The 20,731-nt window shown below is 36.7% G+C and overlaps 1 protein-coding gene across 6 annotated transcripts in view; it reads right to left on the minus strand.

Annotated features, from left to right (window-relative positions):
• Positions 1–500: 500 nt before the first annotated feature.
• fhod1 (formin homology 2 domain containing 1) overlaps positions 501–20,731 on the minus strand; it is a 58,052-nt gene continuing 37,821 nt past the window's right edge. For 2 of the 6 annotated variants that reach the window (XM_067440411.1, XM_067440408.1), the window contains 14 exons: positions 20,685–20,708; positions 19,956–20,000; positions 18,769–18,926; positions 17,747–17,839; positions 13,233–14,155; positions 12,575–12,730; positions 12,209–12,391; positions 10,996–11,115; positions 9,163–9,324; positions 8,676–8,866; positions 8,343–8,535; positions 7,230–7,398; positions 2,757–2,930; positions 501–1,959 (listed from right to left, as the gene is read on the minus strand). In XM_067440411.1, coding sequence (XP_067296512.1) covers positions 1,880–1,959; positions 2,757–2,930; positions 7,230–7,398; positions 8,343–8,535; positions 8,676–8,866; positions 9,163–9,324; positions 10,996–11,115; positions 12,209–12,391; positions 12,575–12,730; positions 13,233–14,155; positions 17,747–17,839; positions 18,769–18,926; positions 19,956–20,000; positions 20,685–20,708 — 2,671 coding nt within the window. In that variant the 3' untranslated portion in view covers positions 501–1,879. The remainder of the gene's footprint in view (positions 1,960–2,756; positions 2,931–7,229; positions 7,399–8,342; positions 8,536–8,675; positions 8,867–9,162; positions 9,325–10,995; positions 11,116–12,208; positions 12,392–12,574; positions 12,731–13,232; positions 14,156–17,746; positions 17,840–18,768; positions 18,927–19,955; positions 20,001–20,684; positions 20,709–20,731) is intronic. The other 4 variants (XM_067440412.1, XM_067440409.1, XM_067440413.1 and 1 more) reach the window with 2 other exon arrangements.

Here is a 20,731-nt window from a genome sequence, read left to right on the forward strand (position 1 = left end):
ATGTAGCCATTCAGTAGCCGTCTAATTTTGGGCTATGGTTAGACGTCTATTAGATTTTCACTGACAGCCCAAATTTAGCCTTGATTTAGCCTAGACCCATATTTGCTGTCTATTAGACGTATAGATGTAGCCATTCAGTAGCCGTCTAATCTTGGGCTATGATTAGACGTCTATTAGATTTTCACTGACAGCCCAAGTTTAGACTTGATTTAGCCTAGACGTCTGGGCTGTGTTTAGACGGTTATTAGACGTCTTTTAGACGCAAAATTGCTTGCTGGGGTTAGTCATGTCAGAATAATCAACAAATCGATCTAGCCATTTAAGCAACAAGTATATTCAAAATAATAGTTCAAGCTCAATAATATTATAATAGAAACTGTCAATTGTATTTAAAATGACACACGCGCCCCAGAAGGTTAAAACAATGAAGCTGTTCTGACATCTGTCCATGGTGGCAATAAACAAATCATGAATAAAACAGAAAAAAAGTCTAATAAAACATTTATTTTAATTTTAAACAGAGAACTATCTTGGGTTCCGAGGCCAACATGTTTTGTAAAACAAATCTGAATCAGAATACAATGTCTAACATCAGATGTACTGTACTTGCAAACATTATTTGTGCAGGTGTCGAGCGTAGTGACGGGTGATACATTCAGAGTGAAGAACACATGCACTCATGCAGACAGGTAATAAGGTCATACATAAAACAACAGAGTGACTCATGGTGACTCTAAATTCTTACAACAAACCCCATGTGCAAAAAAAGCAATACCAAGAAAATCCCTAAAATATGTGCTTGTTGTAACAGTAATAAAGGGCTAGAGAAAAGTTTTGCTTTAACGCAACATTTCTCTTTAGCAAGAGAGTGAGTGGTCCATGCACATATTTTATAACACCATAACAGTGGCTTAAGGTGAAACTAATTCATCGAAAACTTAAAAGTGAAAGAATGGTTGGAAACATCATATACCCACCTTTCTCTTAACTACAGAGTACATATCAGGACAGAAATGTGATACAGCAGAATACACGACTGTGTTTTAGAATCCACAAACCTATCAAGAAAGCGCTGTGATAAATAAAAGAAAAACAAACATGTGACCTAGTTTATGTCCTTTCTAATCAAGATCTCCTTGGTAGTCAGGATGTCCAGTTGAACACTACCCAGGTGCACATGGGTCAGCTTTCCAGACACAAATTAAACCCCACCCAAGACTAAGGAGTTTTTAATGGCCAATCATTACTGACACTGCCATGTAATCCAGAGTCCGGCCTCATTAATGGGCCCAGGAAACCAGTGTGTTCGAGTTACCCTATTGCACTGATTTCAGTTACTGGCTTTCTTGATCCTAACCTTGAGCTGAGCCATCACAACAGATAAGGTGAAAGTATTACATTTGTCTTTTAAAAAAATTCAGTTTTAACTTAAAACCTTTCAAACCCTTAAATACATCTCTTTGACTGATAAATTGTTCTCCAATCTATGCAATCTAAGTCTCTATACAAGATAATATATGTTCATCTGGTCAAAATATTAAGCATTTTACATTTACATTTATTCTTCATCAGTAAACATAGGCTGGTATTTAATACTATGCAAATAAAGTTTGTACCAATCAAATCATAATGTGTCTAATTGGTATCATGCAGACACTTCAGGTATTTGTACAGTAACGCAGCTGTCTGTTTCAACTGAAGCACATGATTCATCCGCTAAATTGTTGAGATTGGCAGACAGAATTAGATGCAGGCATTCCACAAACTGTCTTCAGTGAAGATCCCTTTGTTATCGCAGTTCTTCCCATCACAAATGCAGCTCGCCTCATGGCTTCATTGCTGCCTTGCAAGAGTTTTCCACAGCCAAAAGCCAACAGCTTCAGACTTTCCCATTAGGACTGCTGAGGCCAAGAGCCTGCACCACATCCACACTTAGTCCACTCTTTAGAGTCCTCCGCACTGCAACACACATAATGCACGTTACGTTATACTGTAAAATAAAATGTAAAACTAATTTTCAGACAATCCATATAATGCCACTTAAACATGTATAAAGACATTCATTTGATGCACTAAAATGATATGAAACTGTAAAGGGGTGAATAGAAATGTTGTGCACCGCTTAGACACAGAAGTCACTTTTCAAACCGAGCAGCTTTCTTTTGGTAAACATGACAAATTCCCTTGAACCTGTTGTTTCACCTTTTCACCAAACTGACCAACCACATGGATTCCCTACCGAAATGACTGCATTTAGCCAGCAAAAATCCACTGAACAGCGGTAAATGTTACTGCACCTTTAGATATACCATAAACCACTTTATAATAATATAAATAAACCCAAGCCTCACAGCTGCACTTAAGATTTTTTCAGGTTTGAAGGTTTGTGTGCTTTCGCTTTCCTTTTTTAAAAAGCACAGTTGCAAGAATGTGCCCTGCAAAAGGCTCTTTGTGGTGTTCGAATCCTGAGATGTCTAGCAGTTCAATCCGGCACAAGCAGAAGTAAAGAGGTGGCACGATATGGATCTAAATCTCACGATGGGAGATTTAGGGGCTTCTACCAAGCTAAGCAATGGTAGAAGGCAGATTACATTATGTTTTGGATACAGATAGTGTTGAATGCAAACAGTGACTAAATCCTTAATCTCATCCCCCAGGTTTAGGGCTAAAACAACCTTCAGAACTGGTTATGAAGTTCAGTGGTCAAAAAAACAAAAAACAAATAAAAATTGCGTTGACAGTCAAAATGTACTCACATGACTTTCGGTTAAGCCGCGAACGTTTTCGTGTTTTTGGACTAGATGCCCTCTCTGTGGGATTCTGGGTGACAGACTTAACCAGACGATCCATGATCTCATCTGTGGCATCATCCTGTGAGCTGGCGCTGTCCTCTTTGGCTACAGACATGTGTGTGCTAACCCTGCCTAAACCTGTGTAGAAACAGTACAACAGAACAATCAAATCTGTGCTTAATTACAACAGAAACAGGTCCAAGATCCTTAAAGGGAAGCGTTAAAATGAGTGAGGCTGGTATTACTTCTCGGCAAGCTGATAAAAATCAGTCATTTGTAAAAGGTTCACAGAAATTCAGGCAAATACAGAGTTGGGTGTGAAGTTTAAATCCATGGCTTTTTCATCCAGCCTTTTTATGTCTGTCTTGACAGTTAGCCCTGTATAATCACTTCAGAAAGACAATTATTTACTATTTAGTCCACAAAAAAAATCTGTTAGTTGAGAAAACCCACTCCATGCAGCCTGTGCGGTAGCTCTACCTTCATCATCATCATCATGATGAGCTGATTGGCTCTCTACTGGTGAAGTAGGAGCGTAGTCAAAGTCATAAGGCCCCTCTGTGAGATCAAATGACCCAAACTCTCATTAATTATAAAGTTATCATATTTTGAAAGCTGCACAAGAGCTTTATCTTTCCACACATTCATGCTCCAAACAATATACCTTCATCACTCCACTGAAGGGTTGGTGAAATTGGACCAGTAGTAAGAATCTCTATAAAAGGACCCCCAAATAAATAAAATGTATTAAATAAATAAATAAATAATAATTATAACAAACAATAATACAATTATTATTAATTAAATTAACTGTATGTAAGAAATGCATTTCAATGAATCATAAAATGACCCTGATATGTCACTAGACATTATGAAATAATCATGTTAATTTCAAATACTTAAATCACTGACAACAGTAGTCTGGCCAGAATAGTCATTTTTTAAAAGTTGTTGTTGCAGCCCTCAACTGGGGCCCGTTCTTCGTACCTCGCTTAATACATCCGAGATGATTTGACAGATCCCAGATCTTTTAATCAAGATAACTGATCTCTGGCTAATTTGGTTCTTTAAATGAATTTGCGGATTGGATTAATATAGCTGGATTAAATTATCTGAGATTACTGCTCGTGCCTGTGTTCCCTGAAGAGGACAGATGCATCGATACTCGAAACCACGATCAGCAATGCAGCGATTGGCTGGCGTCAAGACAACGTAATGACATCATATAATTAAAAAAGCCAACTGGCAAAAAACTTGTCAAAGAAAAAAAAAAGAACATTTATAAGGAAACAGACAAACGAACAAACCAACATAAAAGTTAGATCAATTAAATGTGCACTGTTTTGATGAACATGATTCTTAATTATTTATATTCACGATTTTATAATATTTGTACACACTTTACATTTTTATTTTAATGTTGTAATTTCATTTTTAATTCAATTTGAAGCAGATTTGTTATGTGACAATATTAATTAAAGTTTCTTAACAGTCAAGATCAAATGATCTGCATCTCTTGCGCTGCATTAAGCCACTCCCAAAATATCCGTCATCACTCACATTAATGCACGACAAAGATTAACTGCACATTTGGAATAATAGATGCATTCAATATAAAAATAGATCTCTCTTCTATAATAATTGGTATGAAAACAACATTGTGTTAGTTAAACAACTTTTGAATTCAAACTGTATTTTATTATCTTATAGTGAACTTTTTTGGATAAATTTGGGTTTCCAGTAACACCAAAAGAGTGTGCTGTTGTATTTTGTGCCATACCTCAACAAGTTATACAGTTTGTAAGAGTGTGTGGAAGTGATTCTTCTGAGGCAGTATATGTTCAAGACAGCATGTTTTTAGGAGACATTGACATTCTGAAACACAGTTGTACTAATAAACATATTAGGGATATTATAACAGGTGAAACAGCTACTCATAAAAGTTTATTGTGGAACAGTGTATTTAGAAATATAAACTGGAATAAAGCTTGGTGTATTTGTGAAGCATACTGCTTAAATAACAAAGTAAAAGAAGTTACATTTAAAATTTTACATGGTTCTTATATCCAGCTAAAAATGTATTAGATAAGTTTAATTTAGATATTGATTATTCATGTGATTTTTGTTCAATAGAAAAATAATCTATTATTCATCTATTTTGTGATTTTTTTGGGTGGACATTGAACATTTAATTAGAAGGAAAACAAATGTTATATTTAAATTAAATAATTTTGATATATGTATATATTATTTCAATGACTGTGATAATAACTATAAATTCACCTTTATTGTACAACTTTTTATTATTTTGGGAAAATTTCATATACACAAGAAGAAATGGTCAGGATCCAAGCCACATTTTATTCATTTTCTTCAGGAGACTAAGGACTATTGCACCAGTTTAAAGAATATTATGAATAAAAAAAGCAAGAAAGACTTGTAATATTCTTAAAGAATATAACTTTTTTGATTAATTTATCAAGGTTTGTATACTCTGGCATTTTTTTTTTTTCATTTTTCTTTTTAATTGTTTTCATTTTTTTTTTTGTATATGTGTATTAATATATTTTCTTTGCTGTATTTTACATGTTTTTTTTTTCTGGGAAAAAAAAAAAGATTAACTGCACAATGTGTGTAAACCTCCAATACATCAATAAAGTAATCATTCCAGAACAATTCACAAATAAATCTCTCAATCAAGTGACTTTGTCTATAGTATTATACACTAATTTTACACAACATTAAAATATTATTTTCTAATAAACTTTTATATTTATTATTATTTTAAATTATTATTGCCCCTGGTTCAGTAACACATTTTTGTAATAAAGTAACAGTGGCTGGGACAGATTTTAAGTATCACCTCAAGATGCAATCTAATCCTGTTTACATGAAATAAGCCTGCTCCTGAGCAGGTTTAAGATTACGGACCTGGGGCCTGTACCATGAAGCTAATTTAGCTGCCTAGCCAGATTTGTTTAAGCTTAGTTTGTGCCAATCCTGGGTTTTAGGTACCATTAAAGTAGTTTGGCTTTTAGCTGTGTTCGTCGCCATAGTAACTTAAGATCCACGGCTAACCTGCTCTGGGGTAGGTTATGTTCCGGATTAGAGATCACAAACTGAAATTGGACCAATAAGCTGTGAGTAAAGTGACACACTTCTAATGCAATAAAGTCACTCCCTCTGTTTCTACACAAATTAAAGGTCACTACATAGCAAATGGTTTTTAAAGACTAAAGCATCTGGCTTTTAACAATGCTTATTTATAATAATAATAATAATAATAATAATACAAATTTTGAATGATTTACATACAATTGGTGTAATTAGTATACCCTTAATATATTACACATGAATCATTTTAGTTACTCAATCATTAATAGGCTCTTTGTTAAAATTAATATACATAGCCTACATAAAGTCATATAAATAAGCTTTAAAATCAATAAATAAAACTACTAAAAAAAGAAGCTTATTTAGCTTAAATGTTCAATTTTCTCTATATCAACTAAAATAACTTCATAACTTTTACTTGCATTGACGTATAATATTTTTTTCTTTAAGTTGTCCTCTTTCAGACAGCTTTTCTTCTTGCTGTGTATTTTTTTTTATTCTTAATATTTTTCAAATCATGTAATATTCTGCAGAAGAGAGAAATTAATCTCACTGCTTCTCTCGCGAGAAGTGAATCTCAGTTCCACAGCGTGTGATTGGCTGTTCACTGCTGATGTCACAGCTAAACTCTTGAACTCAGGACCGAAGCCTGAGTTAACAGAGAAAGCTGTGATCAGCTTCATGGGACCAACAAAGCCTTAATACATTGGTTTGGTTTTGTCAACTCAAAACTAATCCTGTAACCCTGAGTTTGTTAAACTACCATCATGGTACAGGCCCCTGCTGCTATGACAGCAAGTCCAGGATGAGCTTCGAAGAACCAAACAATCCGAGATCAAGCCAGACCGTCAACAATCAAATCCAGCTAACTGATTTAGCGACGTACGAAGAACAGGCCCCTGATGTTGTTGTTGACATGTTGTGGTCACAACACAAAGTCAGTAGTGTTTCGAGGTTTAGTCATCCAGGTTGCCAGATCTGCTCTAGTTACCACAGCTGCAGATATAAATGTTCCTGCTGGATCCTGCAGCTTATCTGGCAACTTAATATGTTAAGACACTGAGCATCATCTGTGTTTGGCAACTAAACTTATTGTAATTGAAACTGGAGTCTTCAGTTCTGTTTCTGGAGATCTACCTTCCTGCAGATGTTACTTCTCTGACTGTAATCAAACAAATCTGGATCAGATAGTGAACTTTTTTAAAGCAGGTGTGTTAGAGGAGGAATGGAATTCAATTTTACAGGAAGGTTGGGCAATAGCAGGAGGACCGTCACTGGTCTAAACGGCTAACTCTAACTTGTATCCAGGATTTGGTCTCTTACTTCGTACAGCACGGCTCCTGCGCAGATTTCTGTTGTCATTGTTGGCGATGAGCAGGTTTTTCATGTTCTCATGCTCCTCTTGGGCTGGCTCTGATTCTACTGGTGAAGAAACCGGGGATGGGCTGTCCTCCAGAGACAACTGTGGAACTGCTCCAGAAAACTTCTCTGTCTGTGAAAAGATTCAGAGATATAATTAGTTACTGGTAATTGTTTGACTGAATTTACTCAAATGACAACTGAGAATGAGCCAGTGGGGTTGTGGACAGGGCCATGAAATAATTAATTCCCTTAAATGAACAATCTGGGTTCAATAAAAGTTAAGCTTTATTGACAACATTTGTGGCATAATGTCGATCAGGGCTGTCGTAAGAGGGAGGACAGCTGAGAAAATTGTCCAACGCCCTGTGTTGAGGCGGCTAAATGCTTTATACTGCTGAGTGTTTGGAGGTGAACCACAATTTAGTTTGGATCTTGGAAATTCTAAGGATGAAAAAAGAAAAATATACACATCCTCATCCTTTTTTGTCCCATCCACTGAAAGGATGAAGATGTGAATTTTAATATTTTAATATTATTTTAATTTTAATTTCATACTGCCCTTTACAAGCTATATAAGATACTTGCATGTTCCCCACAAAACAAAATAAGTACAATTGAACAGTTTTTAACCTCTCTGCACTCAATGCATTATGTTAACTCATTGAGCATTGGTGAATATTTACACCTTTTGTAATAGTTGTATGATGTATGAATTCCTCAACTGTCTTCAGTGTGAAAAGATGGATTTTGAAATCAGTCACTACTGGATAAAATATACTGGAAAACCAAAGACATGTACAGGACTGGGAATATTTTGAGGTTGGGGGTTAACTTCTCTCTTCTTCTTCACATAATATGATATGCAGAATTGGGAATATTTAAATATTCAATATAGAAAATAGCTTAGTCAGGGCAGTATTTAATTAGTAATTTGTATGATCCCCCTTATTTTGCTCAAATTTGACATATTCTGCAAGGTGTGTGTAAACATATGCTTAGTAAATTTAAACTATGTTTTTATTTTAAAGTATGCTTTAAATGTATCATTTTTATTTAAGAGCTTTCATTTCACACCTCTGTGATCATCTTGCCCCGGGTTTTGGTGCGCTCCCGGTGGACAGCGCGCTTGCGTTTCTGGGTGAGGACTCGCTCTCGTGTGGTGCGGTATTCCAGGGCAAACTCACTGATGATCTTACAGAACTGAGTTACTTTAATGTCCCGCACGGAGTATGAGGGCTGACCCAAGTATAGCAAGAAGGAATGAAACCTGCAAAGTGGATACACTATAAGTTCATCCTAATTAAAACATGAATCAGTCATTCATGCTCGTCAACTTATGGGGAATCATCAAAATGATGTTGGAATCTTTTAAGTTTAACATGTTAAAATGGATTACAGTGTTTTTACCTGTTAATAATGCGTCTGTGAACTACTTTCAGGATGATGATCCTTTCAGTGCAGTCTTTCAGGAATTCTGTCATTTTGTTTTTCAAGTTAGGTTTAGTTTCATGTTTGGCCATTACTTTAAGGTTGTCCCACGAGGCTTTGCACTTTCTCTCTAACTGAATCAGGTTTTCAGACAACTGCTCAAACTCCACCTGTGTGGAAAGGAAAGGAGGGAGTATGATGACAATGCATGGTAAATGGTTCTTTGCATCTTAGTCACCTTCAAAGAGAGAAAACAAACAGAAAATAACATCATGTGCACAGAATTAAATTAAAATTGAATTAAAATGATTACCTTTACAAGAAAAAAACTGCTTAAAAATTGGAATAGCATTGAAAATATCTGTACAAATAATATAATGTATAATAATGCAATGTAAGATGGAAAACAAATAGGACAAAGAAATTACATAAAAACTGTACATAAAGAAGTGTCTGAGACACATACTTTAGCAGAGCGTGTAATAGCAGGGATCTCGGAGTAAAGGTCTGTCGTATCAGGGTAATTTTCCACCACAAAATTGGAAGTATGATGAAGCAGCGACTGCCTGTGTACTGTGTCCTTTACCTCAGTTACCTTCTCTAGATAACTGAGCTCAAAGCCCTTAGCCTGTGAGAGAGATGAGAAGTGCTAATTAAAGTCATTATGTGATGAACAATGTAGTAAACGACTACATTGCCTTTCTTGGCAATTGGTGAGGGGGGGGGAGCATAATTAAGATGGCTACTCATTAAATGGAGTGGCACAAATTAAAGGACATCATGTTCTGAATAGTTAATAACTACTAACTGTCAAGTATTTTGTTAACATGACACTAACAAGGATCAAGATATGGAAGTGGTAGTGCTGTAAAGACCACATTAAAACTGATGACATATTTTATAAATGATTCATGAAATAAAACGTTCCCACATATTGAATTATGTGAAATGTTCAGAAAGCTTTTTATTTACACAAATAAAATTGTATGTTCTTCTATATTGTGACATTTATCTAAGTGAAACAGCTTATAGAAAGAGGCGCAAGGCTAGACTTGAATTAGTCCATCAGGAATGGACTGTTGTGATTTGCTATTGCTGCGATATCATGCCAGTAAACATCCTCAGAGAAGAAATGTTGCTGCAAATGGTGGAGGAAGTAATTTTTTTATTAAAGATTATGAGGACACGTATGAAAAGAAAAATTATGAGCACAGATAAATCCTTTAAAATAAATACTGTAATATTGTCCATTGTTTTATGGTGACTTTAAAGGAACACTCCACCCTTTTTAGAAATAGGGCTTATTCAACTTCTTTCCTCCCTTTAGATATGTGGGCAAATGCATTTTTGTCTCAGTACATGTATTGTTTTAGTTTGGCAGGGTCGCCGCTAGCTTAGCTTAGCATAATGAATGGAATCCTATGTTGCCAGCTAGCATGTCCAGAGTAAAAGTGATCCAAAAAAAAACCACCCACCTAATTACGACTTATGGCCTGCATATTTACAACAAGTACAAATAGTGATGCAGATTAAGATTTCACAGCGAAGCACTGCTACTTGGGCGCAGAGATATCATGGCTTTCATCCTCACATCCTCCGGCTGTTGAGCGATCACAATGTGTTGCGTGATATCTCTGTGCCCATGTAGCAGAGCTTCGCCTGTGCTTAGTCAATATCTGCCTAGGAAATCGCCTAGTCTTAATCTGCATCACTTTTTGCACTTGTTGCGAATATGCAGGTCACAAAAAGTAATTAGGTAGGTGTTTTTTTTTTTTTTTTTGGATACATTTTACTCAGGACATGCTAGCTGGAAACATAGGATTCCATTCATTATGCTAAGCTAAGCTAGCGGCGACCCTGCCAAACTAAATCAATGCATGCACTGAGACAAAAATGCATTTGCCAACATATCTAAAGGCAGAAAAAGAAGTTGAATAAGAACTATTTCTAAAAACGGTGGAATGTTCCTTTAAAGGTGCCTGAATTGATGACAGAAGTTTTGTGGGTAAACTATTCTGTAAAATCAAAAATATATTTCATCAATCTGTCCTGGTTCTATGCATGGTAGTAGAGCCTAAATACCATCTTCAGTACTTGTACACTAGAGTTTAAAAGGTCATCATATACTACAGCATAGAAAAGGTGCCATGCATTGTCTTAAATCATATCTTATCTTTCACAGGAAACAGCAAAGGATTAAGGCATCAGTACAGAGCTGCTTTGACTAATCACATGTCCATAAAGCTTCAGATCAGTTCACCTGTCCTTAATACAGGCACTTTAAACTCTGCTCACTTACATTTGAGCTATTGAGGAAGTTGCCAATGGCCAGTAGTGTTGCGAGAATACGCTTGAAGGTTTTGTTCTTGGCAAGTTGTTCCATACCCAGTTTGAGGTCAAAAAGAGGCTCTGCAATCTCCTGCAATATTCATGTGTAAAGGATAGAAGAAGAGACGGATTGAGAAAGAATGTTTGCCATGAATGTCTCATTGGTAGCTCACTAAAGTAATTGCAGATTACTTTAGGTCACCAGAACTCAATTTAAAAAGCCTAAATGACTAAATTTCATTAATGGTTCCTCTGCTAACAGAGCTAGAGTTCAGCTACCAGTCAGAATGCAATACTGAGTAGGGCTGTAGGCAGTAGGGCTGAATCAGTCTGAAAGTGGATTTTAAAAAAAGTAATAAAAAAAAATAGAATCCCAACATGGTCAAACCAAAAATATGACTAAAGACACCAGAATAGACAGTTACATGTATTAATCATAATAATAGGTACAAACAATGCTTCAACCAACAATATAAGCAATTAACTGTGGGTTAAGCAACACAGCATCAAATGGGTTTATCTGCATTTTACAACCGTTTCAAATGCAGCTTGTCCAGTCAGATTTTGGAGTAGAAACTATCAAATTTAAAAAAGTCTGGGATCAGTAAGATTTTTTTTTAAAAGACTACCGTAATACATTTATTTAGCAAGAATGCATTTACTTGATTCAAAAAGTGACCATTTCATAGTGTTATAAAAGATTTCCATGTCAAATAAATGTAAATAAATAAATAATATTTATCTAAGATTCCTGAAAAATATTAAGCAGTTTTTAACATTGCTGCTTAAGAAACATTTATTATTATCATTATCAAATCAGCAAGTTAGAAAGATTTCTAAAGGATCATGTGACGCTATAATGATTCTGAAAATGTAGCTTTACATCACTGGAATGAATTACATTTCTGAAAATAGTCATTTTAAATTGTAATCATATTTCACAACATTACTGTTTTCACTATTTTTGTTCAAATAAAATCAAGTCTTGGTGAGTATAAGACACTTAAACAATGAATATATTATAATAATCTTACTGACTCCAAACTTTTACCACATGACCACCTCTGCATGGTGTAATATAACCTAGATTAGTCATTTTATTATGATCATTGGACCAAACAGGTTTTCATTTTTACTAAAAAATTGCGTATACAAAACAGGATTTATTGTCATGGTGTTCTGACCTTCTCCAGGGTCTCATAGTTCAGTTTAAAGGCCCAGAGCTGTAATCTGTCTGTAAGGCCACTGATGGAGGAGAGAGTGAAAAGAAATTGCTCTGCTGTACCCAGCGGTACGTCCGGGTTAGCCAGCTGCGCCTCCTGAATCTTCTGTTTCTCTTCATCTGTCGGAGTCATGGTCAGTATTTTCTACAAGCAGAGGGAAGAAGAGGATTTTTTTACTGTGCAAATGAATCACTTAAATCTTTATTAATTTTACATGATTTATAAAAAGAAAACAAATACACTGATATTTTTTCTCAATAGAGAAATAAATGAATGCTAAATAAGTGAGTTACTACTGCCCCCTTTTGGATGCTAGTGCTATATTACCTCAATGCCCTCTTTACTGATGGCAAACTCATCAAAGGTGAGGATGGCACTCTTGATGACATGAACAGCAGGTAAAACAGTCATGCCAATATTGATGGCATTGCTTCTCTTAGGATCAAGCACTGAAATTGCTGCTTTCTTGGTCTCGGCACATTTCTGTATAAAAAGGAGAAATAAATGAAGTTTACGTAAACCTAAATCTTTTATAACATGCACTCATCGACTGTAAAAAATAAAACAAAACAAAAATAACTAAAGCTGTAGCTTTTACACTATTTTGTCAATACATTCAATATCAACTATTCCAACTGTGATCTCTGGGTAATCCAACAGCTTTAATGATTAATTTAAAAGAGTTATAATGGTTTTACATTGACATTTTTGTGTAAAACCTTAAATGCTTTATTCATAAATAAGTTTGCCAGTTTGGGTTGTTTGGCATAATTTGAGTTTTTCATGTAACATATGCTCCATTTGTATTTCTTGATTTGTATGCGTAAAATCCATACAATTATATAAAGTACCTGCTGTATAAGATTATAATCTGTATACACATTTGTACAAAACAAAACAAACAAAAAACTATTTAAATTAATTTTAAAAGATAAATCAATAAAAACAAAGATTACAAAAAAATAAACATGCTTGCCCAGCGCACCTTTGTTACAGGAAGTTCCTTGCCCTTGGACTCAAACAGGTGCTCCAGCTTAGCTGTATCGACTGAAACCTTATCAAGCGAAGCCCACACTGTGCCCCGCCCAAACTTGCACTTCCTGGGGCTGTCGGGCTGCTTAAGCTCCTTCCAAAACAGTTTGACTGTTTTCCGCTTCTTTAGAAAAGCTGGATCACCCTGAGATGGGGACGGAGGAAGGGGCACACTCAAACCTCCAGGAGGGGGAGGAGGTGGAGGAGGAGGGGGCACACTCAAACCTCCAGGAGGTGGAGGAGGTGGAGGAGGAGGAGGTGGAACCAGAGCAGTAGATCCTGGAGGAGGAGGAGGAGGTGGAGGTGGGGGGGCAGAACCCAATCCTGGCACTGGAGGAGGGGGTGGCAGTACTCCATTAGGCAAAGCGGTGTCAAAAGTGTCTATATCCAGCACATCAATATCCTCCTCCTCCATCAGATCAGAGAAGTCAAGATCTTTAATCCGCAGAGGTCTGGAACTGGGCTGCAGCTTCTCCCAGGCATCCTGACTACCCCTGGACAATGGTGTCATCATGGTCTTCTCCAAACTCTGCGAATGCGTCTCAGCTTCAATACTGAACTGTGGACGCAGCTTCTTGAGCATTTGTTCCTCCACCAGCCTGGCGCGAGCGGCCTGAGCAGTACCTTCGAGGCTCTCCAGCTCCGCCCGTCTGGATGTGTCCTCTGTGGGCTGAGAAGATTGACACTGCAGTCTTGAGAGCCGTCCGGCCATACTGGTGATTCCATGCTCCTCAAGTGTACTTTCCAGACTTGGACCTTTTAGACCTCCAGAGGAACTGTTATTTTTGGAGTAGAGCATGTCCAACATGAACTTCCTGTCATTAGAGAGGGTGCTGTGCTGTTCCGCTGTACTGCCCTGACGCTGCAAACCACCCTCTAGAGGAACAAGAAATCATTTAGTGCTGAAAGGAAAATATTAGTTATATGATATATGAATGGAATTGTTATATTGCAGCCATTTGCTAAAATCCTTTAAGCTAATTTTTTTTTCTCATTAATGTACACACATCACCTCATATTAACAGAAACACACAGAACTGATGACATTTTTGTAGATTTATTAAAAAAGAAAAACTGAAATATCACATGGTGTCACTAAGTTTTCAGACCCTTTGTTGTGACACTATATATTTAACTCTGGTGCTGTCCATTTTTTCTGATCATCCTTGAGATGGTTCTACACCTTCATTTAAGTCCAGCTATGTTTTTTAATACTGATTGGACTTGATTAGGAAAGCCACACACCTGTAAATATAAGACCTTACAGCTCACAGTGCATGCCAGACCAAATGAGAATCATGAGGTCAAAGGAACTGCCTGAAGAGCTCAGAGACAGAATTTGGGCAAGGCACAGATCTGGCCATGGTTACAAAACAATTTCTGCTGCACTTGAGGCTCCTAAGAGCACAGTGGCCTCTATAATCCTTAAATGGATGACGTTTTGGATGACCAGAACCCTTCCTAGAGCTGGCCATCCAGCCAAACTGAGCTATTGGCGGAGAAGAGCTTTGGTGAGGGAGGTAAATAAGAACCCAAAGATTACTGTGGCTGAGCTCCAGAGATGGAGATGGGAGAAAGGTGCAGAAAGTCAACCATCACTGCAGTCCTCCACCAGTCGGGGCTTTATGTAAGAGTGGCCCGACGGAAGCCTCTCCTCAGTGCAAGACACATGAAAGCCTTAATGGAGTTTACTAAAAAAAAAACACCTGAAGGACTCCAAGATGGTGAGAAATAAGATTCTCTGGTCTGATGACCCCTTTTGGCCTTAATTCTAAGCAGTATGTGTGGAGAAAACCAGGCACGGCTTGTCGCCTGTCCAATACAGTCCCAACAGTGAAGCATGGTGGTGGCAGCATCATGCTGTGGGGGTGTTTTTCAGCTGAAGGGACAGGACGACTGGTTGCAATCGAGGGGAAGATGAATGCGACCAAGTAAAGGGATATCCTGGACGAAAACCTTCTCCACAGTGCTCAAGATCTCAGACTGGGACGAAGGTTCACCTTCCAACAAGACAATGACCCTAAGCACTGGTAAAATAACGAAAAAATGGCTTCACAAAAACTCTACGGCTGTTATTGAATGGCCCAGCCAGAGCCCTGACTTAAACCCAATTGAGCATCTATGGAGAGACCAGAAAACGGTTGTCCACTTACGTTTACCATCCAACCTGACAGAACTGGAGAGGATCTGCAAGGAGGAATGGCAAAGGATCCCCAAATCCAGGTGTGAAAAACTTGTTGCATCTTTTCCCAAAAAAGACTCATGTCTTTATTAGATCAAAAGGGTGCTTCTACTAATTACTGTGCTAAGGGTCTGAATACTTAGGACCATGTGATATTTCAGTGTGCAATAAATTAATTTTTTGTGTGCAATAATCTGCAAAAATGTCAACAAATCTGTGTTTTTCTGTCAATATGGGGTGCTGTGTGTACATTAATGATAAAATTTAAGGGGGTCTGAATACTTTTGAGATCAAAATGACCGATTTTGCGGTGGTCAATTCAAGAAATTTGCAAAAAATTCAATAATTTCATGATCTGGATGCCACATTTCCCAAGCCATCATGTTAGATGCACAGTAATAAAATAAGCACTTATAAACAAATGACAATAGGCCAAATAAATACAACATATTTATACAGATACAAACAGTGCTTTAAGTTTCGATAAACTAACAGTAGCCTTTCCCCTGTTATTGATGTTTATTTAAACATTAATGGTACAAACAGGAGCGGATATAAGCTAGGCTAACTGGAACTGGAAGAACTGGATAACTGTTAGCTGAAGAATAAAATCCATTTTATGTGTCTGTGGTACAATCTCCACAAACACGAAAGCTGATTGACTGCCATATAAGATTCATGTTATATGGCAATGCTATATTTTTAAAGGGATAGTTCACCCCAAAATGAAAATACTGTCACCATTTACTTACCTTCAAGTTGTTCCAAACCTGTATGAGCAAGCAGATAGAGCAACCATTAACTACTATAGTAGGGGAAAATACTATTGTATTCAATGGTTGCTCTATCTGCTTGGTTTTAGATTTTTGGGTGAACTGTCCCTTTAAGCTCTAAGCTGCTCCTAATCACTTCTAAGAGAGAGAATGGAATATGTTGCTAGCCAACAAATAAAGAGTTGTAAATTCATGATACTTTTCCATCTCTTTTTATTTTTATATATACTTAAAATACATTGTTGTTAAGAATAGTATATTCTAGTTATTTATTTTGGTGATCTGTATCAGCCAATACTGCTTCCAGTGATCGTCCCCAAAAATCTTAATTGGAGCATACCTTATATATTTATATGTATTTATCATAGATATTTTAAACACGGACAATCATAGTCAGTCCACTTCTGAATAGCTGCAGAGCTAAATTTAATCAACAGGGGTAAAAAACAAAACAAATATAACGCATAATTAAAACAATGTTCTATAAATAACATGCATAAAACGCCACACCTACAAATCACAAGCAAATGGAACTATTTATAAATGACGTTACATGTGTAAAATACACAAGTAGTAATAAAAACTGCTAGACTGAAAATATTCTTAGTTAATCTTTAAAAACACTAATTTAATAACAATTTTAAATTTAATCTCAAAAATGAATATCCATTTTTCATACTGTACATTTTGTTATGAAGATTGTCCATGTATCAGTTATTAGCCATAACATGAAAACATGATCTAAATTTGTATATCAGTGCATCCCTAGATAGTATACAACACTGTTGGCATCTGCATTGTATTGAAGCAGTAATCTTCATTTCATATATGTAGTATAATAGCAGCGTGCTAAAAGAGACATCCTACCTTCGAAATGTCCAGTGCAAGCACAGATCATGTTGTTCCCACACGCTACCATCCTCTGCTTTAGTAACCCAGTGCAAACTAACAACAGTTACTCTTCTCAGATCTAACAGCTCTGTAACCAGTGCTAACAGTCTAAATCCCCAATAAGCAAAAACGGAAACTGGTAAGGGGAGATTCCCATCTCGAAATCTAAATAGTTTATATCTGCCCACTGCTTCAGCTAATTTACACTCCCTGGACGAAAGGCCCTTTAGTGGCTGTGTCATTTGGATTACGGCCACTAGAGGAAGAGATGGAATCGCACTCAAATATTTCCACTTTGAAGATTTCTGTTTGAAATAAAGCTCTCGACTTCCCAAAGAAGCCCTCACACAGAAGTGCCTGACTATTGCTCTGTGTGTGAGAATTTCATTAAGCAGAAAGCTGGTTAAAAGAAATCTACAAAGTGGAGGAAACAAGTTATTGATTATACACAATGAGTCTCAAAAGTTTTGTCTGCTCTAGTTAGTTGCTTGAAAATACAACTGAACTCATGTTTAAGAGTGACTGCTGGGTGAGCATTAAATTGAGATGACAATGATTAACTGCATGTTTATGTCTTAGGCTGACAGAGATGGAGGGTGGCGTTGGGAATAAATCTCTTGCCTGCTTCATTGTGGGCTGTCGTTGTGTCCTCTTGCTGCTCCAGGGTGTGCCTGGTCAAGTTCACCCCCTGGGACTCCTGACCACTAATAGATCCTGCAAGACAGACAGATACACACACACACACACACACACACACACACACACACCAAAACATTCTTAAGAACGTAGTTTGTTGTCCAAAGAAGAAAGGAAGACATATGTCTTTGAAACAATGTGAGGGTGAGTACATTATGAAAAGGTTATTTTTGGGTGAACCATCCCTTTAAATCTCTCTCAAGATGTTTGCCTGCATACAAACGTTTATTTTGTATGGGCGCAGCAGTGATGTGGACTAGTGGTTGCATACGTGTTGTCCAACTATCATTTCTGCTTCCATAACACAACAAAAATCATCTCTCACTAAATTAGAAACTTTCAAACCTGCAAGACCTATGATTCCAGAACACAAACAGATCATCTTAACCTTACAGCAATCAATTAAGTTGAGCAACTTCCTATCTATGCTTGACATAAACCAGGCGACAAGCAGTAATTAAAAGTGAACAGTTTAAATTAGCAGTCAAACCATCACAGTTGGAATGCCTCTAAAAGTTATGCATCTCAGCAGGACACATTACATAATCATGGCAAACTTGCTCTAGACCACTCAGAGAACATTCCAGACTTGGCATGACTTGGCAATTAACACTAGTACATACAATTGACATACAGACAAGTTTGTAATTCATGACAGTTCACACACAAACACGCACACAAATAGATGACCACAAATACTCTCCAACATTTATGCATTTGGGTTTGATAAAGCTTAACTGATCAGGGGGAAAGCAGAGAGATTTAGACGTTGAATAATGACTGGAACTTTGGAAATAAAAAGACAGACAATCAGAGGAAGAGAATAAGTGTAACAACAGGACAAAAAGAGAAGTGGAGAGATTCAAAAGGAAGAAATCAGCGCATAATTGAAAAGGAGAACATTACTGTTTGACATTGTAAGGAACAGAAGGTCAGGGAATCAGCACCTGTGGTGTCGGAGCTGGAGACCGGCTGCTCTGCTTCAGTAGGCGTCTCTGCTTCTGTCGTCGCCACACTCTCGCTTAGAGAAGGTCTCTCATATATGCCAAATGACTTCCTTTTCTTCTCCCACTGGGACGCAGCCAGAGAACGCAAGAACGTGTCTCTATAAAGCCATCAGAGAAGAAGCACTCATTTACTGAGCTGTAAATGGAGGGTTGCATGACATAAATGTTCTGATTCTGAGGAGAAGTTATATATAGTAGACCTGCTCTAAAATAAGTGGTTGCAGAATACAATGAGAAACAGAAAACTAGTTTGAATCATAAAGGCATATACTAAATTAACTTTATGGACTGAATCCTATTGGTTTGTCCACAATCTTTATTTAGTACAATAAAAAAAGAGATGATTTTTTAAAAAGGTAAATACACAATGTCCTGATATACGTGCAGTTATATCACAGAGAGACAAAATATTAGACATTTTCATTTATACAAGAACAAAAGACACAAGCAAAGTTGTATAAAAAATAAATATAATTGTTTTAAAAATCCCTGGCATCCCACCACAGAAATATTGCCCAGTGTCTGACAAAGACCACCACCACTAAAGCCACTTGCACCTTAAAAGCTCCAAAACCACAAGCCACCACTATGTGTCCCTGTAGATAATGTAGTAAACACTGCAGAAAATACTGTGCATGATTAGTTCTTGTTTCAATAATCAGCAAGCTGATCAGGTTCAAGCATTACCTCTCCCCACAGTGATCCATCAGAAGAGTTATGGTAAGAGCTCAGTAACACCGAGGCATGTGTAAAAGAATGAAATGCTCCACATGAACGATATATTTGAAAATATTCTTGTTTGTCTTAAAACTTGCTAACAAATGAAGCAAAAAATCTTTTTTTTATTTTTTATAAACCCAATTGCCACTGCATTGAAGCTTCATTTAAGTTTATCATCCATGTAGAATCATTAAAATTACAAGAATTACACTAAATTAAATTAAAACAATATATATTAAATATATTTTTTTTAAGGAAAATTAAAGGTTATCATTCACATATAGCACACAAACCCACACAGCTTCAGTTTCTGAGCATAGCATCTGAATTAATCCCCAAACACCTGGTCACATGCTGATATATGCAGAAAGAGCGCCTGTAAACATACAGAGCTGCAGAATACTTACTCTAAATTCCTCAGAACCGGCAAGTCTTTATTCACATTCTCTGGACTGAAGAGAAACACTTCAATTTAAACACACTCTCCATATCACTGCACAAGTCTCATTCAATATACAGAAAATGCTTTGAGAAGAAACTGTGCATACTCCACATCTGGTTTAGAAATGGAAGTTATTTTCCTTTAAGAATTTAAAGGAATTGTTTTGCCTTTTACAAACTTTTAACTACTTTTTAATCATTAAGCTTTTAAAGCTTGGGAAAAAATGATATGATTGCAGTCCACAAAAACAAAAAGATAGTCATCTTTGAGTAACAACTTAAGATGAAATTACTTTACTTTTCCCATGACAAGACAGAGAATAAAGAATGACAGGAGTGGAGGGGGAGAAGAGTTAGACAGAAAATAATTATTGTCCATTCAAAAAGGTATTTTTCTCACTAATATCCTGCAACAAATGTTATGTCTAAAATATCAAAAATCATAAACATCTGAAGAGAATAACAAACTTTTATTTAAAAATCATAATTTTATAAGAATTTTTTGTGGATTAGTCTTATCACGTTATCAGATTTAACAATCTATTTAATTTATTTTAAAATTTCCAGCCAGCAGTTGTTTCCTCCAACCCTCCCTCCCTCTGACTTTGTCTCCTCAAAATGACTAAGCATCACAATGATTTAAAGTGCTAGAACCTCCAAAAGCCACATTCTTTGGCCACACTGCAGCTACTCACCAAAAACTGTCTGCCTGGTGCTGTCTGTAAAAGGAGAGAGAGAAGCA

Source organism: Pseudorasbora parva, chromosome 1, assembly GCF_024679245.1.
Source record: "Pseudorasbora parva isolate DD20220531a chromosome 1, ASM2467924v1, whole genome shotgun sequence".
NCBI lineage: Eukaryota > Metazoa > Chordata > Actinopteri > Cypriniformes > Gobionidae > Pseudorasbora > Pseudorasbora parva.